The sequence below is a fragment of the Drosophila willistoni genome (assembly GCF_018902025.1).
Source record: "Drosophila willistoni isolate 14030-0811.24 chromosome 2L unlocalized genomic scaffold, UCI_dwil_1.1 Seg168, whole genome shotgun sequence".
Lineage (NCBI taxonomy): Eukaryota > Metazoa > Arthropoda > Insecta > Diptera > Drosophilidae > Drosophila > Drosophila willistoni.
Window position 1 is genome coordinate 17,697,688 of NW_025814047.1, and position 13,919 is coordinate 17,711,606.

At 43.2% G+C, this 13,919-nt stretch overlaps 1 protein-coding gene across 1 annotated transcript; it reads right to left on the bottom strand.

Moving 5' to 3' along the window:
• Window positions 1-2,046: 2,046 nt before the first annotated feature.
• LOC124459831 lies at window positions 2,047-10,443 on the bottom strand. The gene is made up of 2 exons (XM_047009559.1): window positions 10,367-10,443; window positions 2,047-3,020 (listed from the first exon to the last, which is right to left on the bottom strand). The coding sequence occupies exon 2, from the start codon at window positions 2,984-2,986 to the stop codon at window positions 2,120-2,122; it is 867 nt and encodes a 288-aa protein (XP_046865515.1). The 5' UTR covers window positions 2,987-3,020; window positions 10,367-10,443; the 3' UTR covers window positions 2,047-2,119.
• Window positions 10,444-13,919: the final 3,476 nt, after the last annotated feature.

Here is a 13,919-nt window from a genome sequence, read left to right on the forward strand (position 1 = left end):
AAAAATAACGTTGATCTATATTGATTTGTAATTCGTGGCTTATCATTTCAGCCAGACGGCATACCACTACGGCGGCCATCGTTTCCAGTTTCTGAATAGTTATATGTTTGATTGGAGAAACCCTTGCCTTAGATGCAATTAGTGACACATCAAATTGACATTTATCCTCCTTAACATAGCTGCATCTGATATAGGCAACTGAAGAATATGCTTTTGCACTTGCGTCATTAAATATGTGCATTTCAACGCGGTCGGCATTGTTCAGATTAGAGCTATAATACCTTGGAATTTTGGTGCCGTCAATTGCTATTAATGCCTTTATCCAATTTCGCTATTTGTTTATTAGATCTCCCATGATTTGGTCATCCCAGCCGATTCCAGACTCCCATACATCTCGCATAATGATTCGTCCTTTAATTGTGACTGGTGTCATGAGTCCCAATGGGTCATATAGCGAATTAACTACTGACAATACATTCCTCTTTGTTGGTGTAACTTTGCCAGAAAGCAGATCATCTGTAACTTTATGCATTGCCGTAGTGGAGTACGTGAAGAAGTCGCCTTTTGCGTCCCACAATACTCCTAGTACCTTTTGTTGTACGTGCATTTTTTCCCCTATCATTGCTGTAGACTTGTTCGCTCTGAGAGTTTTGGAAATGGATTGCATCACTTCGTTGCTCATCTATAAATTTGCTAGCCTTGTAATTTTTAACAAATTAAGCCAGAAATTGTGAGCAAGTAGTTCCAAACAATATTGCTTGCATTTAAAATATTGATGGCTTTCTTTTTTGGTCAAGATCTCTCCATAAGAAACATTGTGCTGCAGTATCACATTCTGTAATGCTCACATGATTGAACATTTCGCGAATGTCTGCTACGACTGCTACCTCATGTAGCCGAAATCGTATCAAAATTCCTATTATAGACGTTGACCAGTCTGGGCAAGTAAGCAGGTTGCTATTGAGGGACGTACCGTTGCAAGTAGCCGCAGCGTCGAACACAAGTCGAACCTTGGCGGGCTTATTTTGTTGGTTGATAACAGCAAAATGTGGTAAAAACAACAGTTTTGGAGACTTGAGAACGTTAATGTCTGTCGGTAGTTTTATGTCATCCGATTTCCATACCAATCCAATTTCGTAGAAGTAACCCTTTTGTTTAATTGAACTTTCTGCCTTTGCTATTGCTAACCGCTCATCCACAGACCGTGTTTTGTCGATCTTTATTGTACAGGCACCGAAATTTTTTCAATACTGAATTGTTGCTTAATCATTTGTTGTAAAATGTGATGCTTGTAGATTGGTTTGTGCTGGTCCATGTACTACCCAGCCTAATTTGGTTTTAGATAACATTGGCCGATGCTCATTGCCATCTATAACGGCTCGTGCGGTAATTAATTTAGCATGGCGTTGTCCTATCAATACCATGGGTTGCCTATCCTGCAACTTCATGTAGTCTACCATATTTTTTGGTACAAATTCTGTTAGCTTCTTATAGTCAAGTTGTTGTGTTGGTATTTTTAGATCGTTGACTAACCAAATTCCATTTAGCTGATGTTTCGGACCGTTTTTTCCACTTTTATTAATGGTTGCCGATTCCGCATCTGCCTCATATCTGTAGACACCACCTGTCCAAGTAAAACAAAATGGTTTTGCGTCACCCTTTATGCCAACTTCTTTTGCCAAGCTCATTTCCATGATTGTCGAGGTACTACCGTCATCCAAAAATGCGACAGTTTCTTTCGAGCCTTTTTCGCCGTGTACCGTGATTGGTATCATTTTGAGTGTTTATGTAGGGGGGTCGAACTTCCTTCTGGTTGATGGCAGCTAGGTGAACTTTTCCTTTTCCCTGTTTTTCCTCCCAGTAAATTCTGACACGCAGAGATTAATTTCACTTCACTTGATGTATTCAGGTATAAACTTCAACTAACTCTAGCTTAGCTTAAGAGCAGGGCACCAAGCCCCGCTTGGAGCGGAGTGTGGGGAGTTCTTTCGTGGGGAGAGCGATGGGCACCATCGGGAGAGCGGCGCGAGGTGAAAGCTTCCGCCTCCTTTAACCCTTGTGTTGCCCGGTTGGGCATAAACATGCTCCCCCCCTTGCAGGAGTGCAAGACCCAGGCAGTTTAATGGCACGCTCCGGACAGGGTCCAGCCAAAAACTGTGCGCATCGCAATCGGCCGCCCGCCAACCCCAGGTAGACTCCCTTCTAGCATGACCTCCGTGATCACATCCGCGCCCAGGACCAGAGACACTGACGACGGTCGGTAGAACGTCTCATCCGCCAGGACGACGCCCTCAAACTTTTTGGCGATCTGTGGGTCCACCGGAGCGCTTGGAGTGCGGCAGCACAAGCCATCGACCACCTTCAGGATCGCCTCCAATCGCCATCCTTCACTGATTGGGGACCGGATCACTGCTGCCACCGCTTTCTCTGCCCCTATATTGACGGCTGTCAACTTGAAGGCCGTGGCCAATGACGTCGCCATCGACGATACCGCAGAACAAGGGTCCACCAGGGCCTTCACGTCGAAGGTTTTTCCCTCCGTCTCAATACGCACCATCGCCGTGGGCATCAGATGCGGATTGCGGTGCTGCAGCAGTGTGGTCAAGGTCAGTTTCGGATCGGAGGCTGGCGTTGGCGCGACCCTTCGTCTGGAGGACTCGGGGGTGACTCGGCGTACGACGGAGCTTGGAGTGCGTCGACGTGGCTGTTCATGGAAGTGAAGCAGCGTGTGGTGATCCTCCTCACAGATTCGGCACTTATCACCGCTTAAGCAGCTTCCTCCGGAATGTTGGTGGGCCAGGCAATTGGCGCAGTACTTATTCGCCAGCACTGCCCTCATCCTCTTCTCCACGTTCAGCCGCAGGAAGCGACGGCATCGCTTCAGAGGATGGATTCCGCGACAGACTCGGCAACGGAAGGACTCAGTTCCTCGCGAACATCTGCGCTCCTCTTTCGATGCCTGTACTGAACGCGGTCTCGGAGCCATGGACACGGGATCTAGGTTGACGAATATCAGGAAGCTGCCGGGACAAATAATGAAGAAAGCGGATTAATGTAGGACGATAGAACACATATTACTACTGGCAGCTCGGCCGTTCTTACTTGGGAGGAAGGACCAAATGCTGGACGCTACTGTAGTTTTACGTAATGGGTTTGAATTCTTTCTTCTGGAGGAAGAAAGATCAACTTTGCGACGGGACGCTTCACAATACCGCGAGCGGTAAGCAGTTCGACGACGCGGACATTGCCGTCACTGCCAGGGTGTGTCTGGTGGATTCGCCCGAGACGCCATTCATTAAATGGAAGATTGTCGTCTTTGAGTACCACCAGATCGCCCACTTCAAGATTTTTAGAAGGGAATCGCCACTTATTGCGCTTATGTAGCTCCTTCAGATACTCGTCTTTCCATCGGGTGCAGAAATGCTGACTCACGGCCTTCAGACGCTGCCACCGGTTAATGATAGACGGTACCTGATCCTTGATTTCAGGTTCCGTCACGGATAGCAATGGACCGCCAACTAGGAAATGGCCTGGGGTCAAAGCTAAAGAGTCGGTGGGGTCTTCAGACATAGGAGAAATCGGCCGCGAGTTCAAACACGCCTCTACCTTAGCCAGCAGCGTAGAGAACTCTTCAAAAGTATACCTTTGGTTGGAAGTGGCCTTGTAGAACAGAGTTTTAAAGCTCTTAACTCCAGCCTCCCACAACCCTCCCATGTGTGGTGCCCCGGGAGGGATGAAATGCCAGGACAGATTCTGATGGCTGTAGTGGGATAATATTTTCTGCTGGGTAGAACTTAGGAAATCTTTTTCAAGCACTCTGGATGCACCTACGAAGTTTTTTCCGTTGTCGGACTGCACTTGCTGGGGACACCCTCGCCTCGATACAAAGCGAGCGAATGCTGCCAGAAATGCTTCGGTACTCAAATCCGAAGTTGCCTCAAGGTGAATGGCTTTGGTGGAAAAGCAAACAAAGACACACACATATCCCTTTGATATGCGGCAAGCGCGGCCGGTGAAACTCTTGATGTCGAAAGGACCTGCGAAATCTATCCCGGTGGTCGTGAAAGGTCGTGCGAAAGTAGTTCGCTGGGCCGGAAGGGTGCCCATTAGCTGTGATTGCAGCCTTCTTTTATAAATCACACAGACTTTGCATGAATTGACCACCGATTTTACTAGATTCCGCAGTCTTGGAATCCAGTATCTCTGTCGGATGAGACGGACTACCAGTTGGCTGCCCCCATGGAGAGAGATCTGATGCGTGAAAAGCACCAACAGCCGGGACAACGGACTTACTACTGGCAACAGAATGGGGTTACGCTCATCGTAACTAAGGGCCGCTGCTTGTTGCACGCGCCCACATGCTCGGATCACACCTGATGCGTCAATGAAAGGATTCAAATTGAGAATGGTGCTAGACGTGGGCAGAGATTTCTTCTGCTGTAGACACCGATGTTCCGTCGGAAAGTAATCACGCTGAGTGACTTGGATCAACGCCTGGAGTACTTGATTGATCTCGCTAGAGGTCACCTCCCCGGAGTAATCGTTTGGAAGTTTACGACACCTTCTGCCGAAACGGATCACATATGCTATCACTCGTAAGGCACGTGCCAGATTGGAAAAACGAGATAATATCTCGTTGGCTGGCTTAGCGATCGCGACGTGGACCTTCACTACCCGCTTCTCCAAGGCAGTGTCTAGTGGGAGTGGTGTCGCTCGCTGCCAGGACTCTTGTGGTTCCCGTAGCCATGGTGGTCCGTGCCACCACAAATCCTTGTGTACCAATTCCTGCGCACTCAGGCCGCGGCTAGGGAGATCTGCTGGGTTGTCCTCTGAACGAACGTGATTCCATGGGGCGTCATTTGTTGCCGTCACAATCTTTGCTACCCGATTTGCGACAAACGTTGTCCATGTGCAGGGTGGCTTATTTAACCACGACAGTACGACGGTGGAATCTGACCAATAAAAAGCCTCCGCATTATCAACTGGAAGTTGCGGAAGAACTGCAGCTGCCAGTTCCGCTAAAAGTGTAGCTCCGCATAATTCAAGGCGGGGCAATGAAACCGTTTTAACCGGGGCGACTCTAGATTTCGCTGCAAGAAGGCAGCATGATATGCCTTGGTCATTGCTAACGCGCACGTAAATTGCGGCACCATAAGCCCGCTGTGACGCATCGCAAAAACAATGGAATTGGATGTCGGAATTTGGGTCATGAATATAATAATAATTTGGCGGTACATTTTTGTGATGTCGGCATTGAAAACTACTCGGAAAAAACGCCACTTGAGAATCTGAGTAGTGAGATCGGACTGAAGTACCGGACCAGGGTAAAGTATGTCGTTGAGACTTACTCCGTTGGTGGACTTGCTAGAGGCGTTAAAAACTACCCGTACCTTTGTTGTGGTGCTGTCGGGCTTGAAAACCGCATGGTGTGGCAAATAAAAATTGTTATTAGTGCCGTCAAATGGAACCTGACGCATGTGGCCCAAGTCCAAATATTCTTGGATGACGGCGTCATACTCAGTTTTTGCCGGCTTATTTTTAAGGAGTCGGCTTTCGTTTTTTAGGAACTGAGCCAATGCCCCTGGTCTGGAATGACCAAGGTTGATGTTGGTTGGATCTCGAAACGGAAGTGAGACCGTATATCTCCCCGAAACATCTCTTCTTGTGGTCTTCTGGAAATTGACCTCGCAAACAGAGTCAGAATCTTCTACCGGTTTGCCCGGTAGATCCTCCACCTCCCAAAACCTTGTGAGAAGAGTTTCAAGTCCCTCCTCTCTGCTAACTGCGACCCTCGTGGTGAACGCGGCACATGAACTGACGGGGACCCCTTGCAACGGGCCTGAAATGACCCAACCGAATCTCGTCTCTTGAGCCATTAAAGATCCGCACACTTCGGTCTGGATGCCGGAAAGAGTCACCGCTGGTATTACATCAATGCCAAGGAGTAGATCGATCTTTGCCTTTAATCTGAAGGAGGGGTCGGCTAGAGGAATATTGGGCATTCCTTCCAGTGTGGCTTGGGCTATCGTACATAACGGCAAATCATCAGCAACTTGGGACAAGACAAACGCTTCTATCTCGATCTGGACTGGAGGTCCATGCGATGACCGAATGCTTATGTGACAGACCTTCAAGGTTCTATTGACCTTTCCGTTAATGCCTGTCACTTCGGCCCTGACAGTTTGGAATGGTAACTTCATGAGTCGGAACATTCTTTCGGATATGAAATTGGCTTCAGAAGCCGGGTCTAATAGCGCCCGTGAAGCATAAGTAGTGCCCTTGTGCCAAAAGTCCACGATCGCTGTACCTAGCAACTTATCTCGTGAGGACCTTGCCTCAGAGGTAAAGTAAGTCCGGACAATATTGTGCGAACTGGGCTGAGCTGGGACCGACGTTGGATTATTCTCCGGTCGGGCGTCCTTGTGCAAGAGCGTATTGTGACGCCCCTTGCACGTGAAGCAATTGTGCTGACTCGGACAATCTTTTACTTGATGTCCTCTTGCGAAACAGTTCAGACAAAGGGACTTTTTCTTTATGTATCCGGGTGATTCTCCTTCATACAGAGATCACAGGATTTTGGTTTGGTGGTCACCTTGGCTTCAAATGTATTAGCCTTTCGGGTGGCTGGAATCGGATTTCGTGGAGGTTTCGATGTGGGAACCGAAATAGCCATTGCAGTTGTATTTTCCACCGCTTCGAGCGTACGGAACCGCTCAGTGAGGAAATCGTCCATCATTTGCCACTCTGGAATGGCAGTCTTGTCTCCCAGAGATTGCTCCCATAATGAAAGGGTATTCTTTGGCAATTTGATGGAACAGAAAAATACGAACATGCCTCCCCAAGTGGTTACTGGCAGGCCACAGTGCTCAAAAGCGCGAATGGATGCCTGCAGAGCATTCTGATGATCCTGTAATGCTTTTCCGGACTCATGGGAAATTTGAGGCAGGTCAAGAAGTGCTCGGAATTGGCTGTTCACGATAAGTCGCTTATTTTCGAAACGCTGTTTAAGTGCATTCCATGCCGTTTCAAAACCATCATTTGTAAGCGGGAATTTTGCTACAATGAGGTTGGCTTCACCCCTCGTTTTCGCTAGGAGATGGTACAGCTTTTCAACAGGGGAAATTCGCGAATCGCTTATGTAGATGGCTGTAAACAAGTCACGGAACGTGGGCCATTTTAAATAATCTCCCGTAAAGACTTCTGTGTCAATGGGTGGCAATCGACAGCCTCGTTCTGCTGGTGCAGATAGGCGCATGACGGTTCGGAGGAGTCGGAGCAGACCCTTCATGGATAAGCTCGTTTAATCGAGCCGTGCATCGCTCGTAAACTTGATAGCATTTGTCATATTTAGCTTGGATGGCTAAATCTTCAGAGTTATCGTCTTTACCATCTATGAGTGCCTCGCATTTCTCATATTCCTGCTCGACCTTCTCCCACAACGCTTGAACTCGATCACGACGGACTTGGAGCGTAAATACGCTGACCTCGGACAGTGACGTGACGTGGGTGTCGACTTCAAACTGACTTAGTTTATCGCAAATGGAACCAAACTTCTTCAAAGCCATGGTGGAAGCAGCTAAAACCCTTTTGGTCTCGGACCGAGTGACTCTTGGGGCGGTTACCAAAATCTGTGGAAGTGGTACCAATGATTTGACCTCTTTTTGACTTGCTCGTCGTGGCTCTGACGTGGCTTGCTGAAAGGTCGTGCTCGATGGTGCGGACTTGAGAGTTAGTGGACTAGAGAGGGTCTGAAATGCTCGGGAAGGAGGAGTAGTAGGGCTGGTACTCCTCTGGCGCTGACCTGGAGCAGCAATTGAGGATTTGCTCGGGGCTGCAGTGTTCTCAGCTGCTTTCTCGTCTTTTGACGGGCTCGTGCTCATAACCCCAGAGAGTGGCGGTTATAAAGTGGTGAGCTGGCTTGGCACGGCTTGAAAATTGGCCAAAAAGACGAACTGGAACGTTTGGGAAAAACTGGAACACTACCAAACCACTTGAAGAACGGCTTTGAAACGCCTTGAAATAGATTGAAAAAACCAGAAAACGAGCTGGTACGTTTGGAATGACTTGGAACACTGCCAAAAACCCCTAGGAACGGCTTGGAACACCTTGGAATTCAAATATAACTACAAAGATGCGACTTGGAGCGGGTGGAAACACTTTGGAATTGAAATAGAACCAAAGATAAGACTTGAAACGCTTGGAAACACTTTGTAATTGGAATCTAACTCCAAAGATACGACTTGGAACGTGTGGGAATACTTTGGAATTGCAATATAACTCCAAAGATGCGACTTGGAACGTGTGGGAATACTTTGGAATTGCAATAGAACCAAAGATACGACTTGAAACGCTTGGAAACACTTTGGAATTGGAATCTAACTCCAAAGATACGACTTGGAACACGTGGGAATACTTTGGAATTGAAATATAACTCCAAAAATACGACTTGGAACACGTGGGAATATTTTGGACTTGAAATATAACTCCAAAAATACGACTTGGAACACGTGGGAATACTTTGGAATTGAAATATAACTCCAAAAATACGACTTGGAACACGTGGGAATATTTTGGACTTGAAATATAACTCCAAAAATACGACTTGGAACACGTGGGAATATTTTGGACTTGAAATATAACTCCAAAAATACGACTTGGAACACGTGGGAATACTTTGAAATTGAAATATAACTCCAAAAATACGACTTGTAACACGTGGGAATATTTTGGACTTGAAATATAACTCCAAAAATACGACTTGGAACACGTGGGAATACTTTGGAATTGAAATATAACTCCAAAAATACGACTTGGAACACGTGGGAATATTTTGGACTTGAAATATAACTCCAAAAATATGACTTGGAACACGTGGGAATATTTTGGAATTGAAATATAACTCCAAAAAATGCGACTTGGAACGCGTGGAAACACTTTGGAATTGGAATCTAACTCCAAAGATACGACTTGGAACGCGTGGGAATAGAATAAACAAAAAACGCGGAACACAAATTTTTACCAATTAAATATTATTCGATTTTTTCCTCAACGTGACCCTTCAACATATATACCCCACAAAGTGCCTGCCAACCTAGGGTATACAGCACAGCTACTTTTGGTCGTTTGCTTTGTGCCGGTCTTTGGCACATGAGCTTGCAGCTGTGCTGGTATACTGCAGTTAAGCGGTACTTATGTATGCACGTATGTATGTATGTATATAGGCTGCAAGGGATAGCGGGATTTGTTCGCGGTGATGGAAAAATATATTTGTGTGCGAAAAAATTAGAAATTTTTGTGGAATATATGTATGTATGGATATGTATATGAGAATCAATATGTAAAATTTTATGTATGGAAAAAAAATATGTATATGTATATGGATATGAATATATATATGTAAAATTTTATGTATGGAAAAATATGTATATATATGTATGTGAATATATATATGTAAAATTTTATGTATGGAAAAATATGTATATATATGTATGTGTATGGATATGTCAAATGTTGGAGTATATATATATGTATTTAAAAATTTCTTTTTCTTTTTTTTTTTTTAAATATGAAAATATGGAATGGCGATATGCAGAGGTGTGAATGGATCGGATTTCTTTATATAAATTAATGTTTTTTTTTTTTTTTTTTTTTTTTAATATGATTTTTTTGCTGTGTCTAACCGATATGCCCCCAACTTTATAGGGTGTCTGGTCACCAGAAATGTCTAAGTGTGGCTTTTATATGTGAGAGGGTGGTTCACTTTCGTTTTTTTTTTTTTTTTTTTTAAAAATCTTTATTATTCGTATTCAAAATTTTCTTCTCTTCGTTGGAACCACCTTTCACTGCGCGCACACTTTTCCCAGGAGTGGACTGTATTTGCACAAAACCTTTATTTTTGGATTTAATGTAGCACTGGATATGTTTGTAATTTTTGTCACATTCACACACTCTGCTTGCATATATACATATATATTTTATATGTAGGAGATCACTTTTTCCGTAGGTTTGATTCACTGCATACATACATATGTGTTAATATTTTTTTGAAATTGCGAAAAAATATATATTGGAAATAGGCAAATAAAATATGGCGCCTTATATACTTGGCCTATATATGCCAAAGTGCGAGAAAAAAAAACTTGAAGTGGGCGAACCAATATGGCGCCTTATGTACTGGACACATATATATGTATGAAAATTTGGGGACCAAAATTTTCTCTCCTTTGAGGAGGAAAAATTTGCGCGAAAGTAATTTTTACTTGGATTAGGAGAATCAATGGCAACAATTATATGTATGTGAGTATGGGTACGGATGCTGGAGGCATGTACATGTACTCATATACCTATAATTTGCAAAAAAAATTACTTAGCTTGAAATATGGATGAAATTCCACCGATGCTAGTGGTTCGAGAGGATCTTAATATCCGGCTCGAAGGACCAAATGTTTATGTAGGGGGGTCGAACTTCCTTCTGGTTGATGGCAGCTAGGTGAACTTTTCCTTTTCCCTGTTTTTCCTCCCAGTAAATTCTGACACGCAGAGATAAATTTCACTTCACTTGATGTATTCAGGTATAAACTTCAACTAACTCTAGCTTAGCTTAAGAGCAGGGCACCAAGCCCCGCTTGGAGCGGAGTGTGGGGAGTTCTTTCGTGGGGAGAGCGATGGGCACCATCGGGAGAGCGGCGCGAGGTGAAAGCTTCCGCCTCCTTTAACCCTTGTGTTGCCCGGTTGGGCATAAACATTGAGTAATGCAGATTTTGGTGAATCAGATACGCATCCTGTGACGTTTGTGGTGTCTGCTAGATTTACTTGTATGGGTCTCTTGTGCAGTAATGGGTTGTGAAACTTTTCACAATTGTCAATTTTGCAGGCTTGTCTTTCACTGCATTGGCTTTTATGGAATTTTAGACAGCTGTAACACGATTACGATTAGCTAAATCCCATCTCTTTTTAATATCTGCTTTTAAGAATACGTTGCACTTGCTTAGAGGGTGTTTTTCCTCGCTGCAAATAAAGCAAAATGCTTTTGGTTTTGGCTTTGGTTGGTTACCGCCTCTATTTCCAGTTGTTGGGATTGGCTCACTTTAAATTGCTCTGCGAATTACAACTGCTGCTTAATTGATGTAACCTTTTTGAACAATGAGACATCTTGGATTAGATCTGCTTGTCTTTGTGCCCAATCAGCTAGCTTGTCAAATGAAGAATGAAGCGCGCTCGTTTGCATCTCGTAGATACGAGCCCCATTCTCGTAGATAGTTTTCGGACAGTTTTCCGATCATCATAGCTAGTAATCGTTGTGTGTCGATTAACCAGTTGTCAGTATATTCCAAATCAGAACTTATGTTTTGAACAGTATTATTAAATTCTTTGAAATTGTCAATATTATTGACCAGCTTTACTTGGCACGCTCTTGACATCAAGACTATTGCAATATTTTCGGCTCCACCATACGCTTTATCTAAGATCGATATGATTTTATCCGGATCTTTTGCAGAGATTGGTAGCAATGAAACCTTTTCCTTAGCCACTCCCTTTAGAGCTTTTGATAGTCGTTGAACATCTTTCTCTTTGGAGAATCCTCAATGTTTGCTCGTAGCATTGAACTCTTGTATAAAGTGTGTCCAATTCAATGCTGATAAACCATCAAACTCCAGGTGTTTGCTGTTAAAGCTCTGCCGAACCAGCATCTGACTATGACTAACTAACCTACATTGAAGTTCGCTGACTTCGCAGAGATGTTTCAAATCGTTCGGACATGCGGGAAGAACAATCTTTTAGTGAGACTTTGGTTTTCAGAACATTTTTCTTACTTACCCGTGCTTCTTTTTCCGCTTGAAGAAGTTCTAGTTCCCTTTAAACTATAAGTATTTCATTGTGCATACTAGTTAAATCTATCTCTTAGTTTGCAGTTGGGTTGTTATCTGCCTCTGACAGTATCCGTTTGTTGTTTATAAGCTTTGTCTCCTTTTCGCACATTTTACGCTTGACGTCTACGTATGCTGTATCCACATTTTGTTTTGTTCCAGTATAACTAGTCGCTGCTCCAGAACTGGTGCATTAGACCCATCAGAGTCTCCGGTGCTGACAAATGATATGGCGTCAACAATTTTTGCCGCCAAATCATTTTTTGTCTCTTTCTCATCGACGCCGATGTCAAGAAACTCACAGACGCGCAATAAAGCATTTGCGCCAAGTTTCTTTGAGATTGCCTGCTCATGTTCTACCTTTTCAGCATTGTTAAAATTTAAAACTTTGAATGTACGAAGCTGTCGTTTTATCAATGTTTCCGTAACAAATTTCAGGTAGATTGCAAAATGTACATCTCGTAGTGTTTGCGATTTCCACGAATCAATGCGGCCAAGCTGCTGTTTGCTCCACTGCCACATTTTTGATTAGATGGTTTTTGTTTTGATTATGGACTGGATTTTGGCTCGAAGGACCACTATGTTAATTATATTTTAGACGCTTATAAACATTATTTTGATTTTTTCTTAATAGTATGCTTTACCATGTTCTTATTGTCGGCGTGGTCTTTTTTCGAGTGTGGCCGTATCTTGTTAAACTGAGAATACATTGAAATCATCGAAACTTAAAATACTAGATGTATCGATATTAATCCAGGCCTCTTACTACGATACAAATAAGCTACGACAGGGGTCATCAAATTGTTTTGACCATCTTTAATTGAAACCCAGGACACTCATGGCCCTTGCGAAGTGGTGGAAATATGGGTGTTAAAATTTAACTTATGGTCCATAAGTACGCCCAAATCATTCATATTATTTAGACGTTCTAAAGGACTATTGTTTAGAAAATAAGTGACCAGTTGAGGAGAGTTACGAAAAAAGTCATTACCTTACATTTGGTAGTGTTAAGATTTAGTAGATTAAACTGGCACAAGGATTGAAAGTTTTTAAGATCAGCTTGTAGCCGACTAAATGAATCTGTATCTTTATAAGTTAGACAAAGCTTGACATCATCAGCATACATAAGCACACGCGAATGAACAATGACTCATGGAAGATAGTTAATGAATAGTAAGAAAAGCAGAAAAGTAATAAGATATGATTAACGGAATCAAAAGCTTTGCTGAAGTCAGTGTATATGACATCAGTTTGTTTACCATTTTTGAACCCCTTGATAATTATTGATGTAAATTCTAAAAGGTTAGTGGTTGTAGATCTACGTTTCACAAACCCATGTTGGGATGGCGAAATAATAGAGCTGCAAAAATGTTGCAATTGAGAAGTTATAATTTTCTCAAAAGCTTTCGGAATAGCGGACGATTTTGAGATACCCCTATAGTAAGAGGCTTCGGACTTTTTGCCATTTTTATGCAGAGGAATAATATACGACTCCTTCCAAATAGATGGAAAAGAGGAAGATTCTACAGACAATAGAAACAATTTTAAAATGGGTTTACATAATGCGTTTGCACAGAACCTGAGTACACATCCAGGAAGACCATCTGGCCCCGGAGAATAAACAGGTTTAACTAATTTAAGTTCGCTAAAAATATAACTTTCATCAATCGCTGGATTGAAAATGCAATTAGCCTTTTTTAAATGATAAGGATACGGACTTGCTCGATATTCCGTTGAGGAATAAGTTGTTTTGAAAAAACTCGCAAACATATCGGCAATTGCCTGATCAGTGTTTGCTTTTTTATTTTGAAAAGACAAAAAAGATGAGTGCACAGAGGTCTTACGTTTAGAATTAACAAAATTATAAAATTGTTTAGGGTCAGAAGAAAACTGAAGCTTACACCGCTGAAGATAATTCTTATAGCATTGTGTATTAAGCATCATGAATTTTGAATGAGCGACTGTATACAGAGCATAATCTGATGTACGACGTGTTTTTTGAAACTTTTTATAATATCGGTTCTTCACATTTTTCAAATTGGATAACTCACG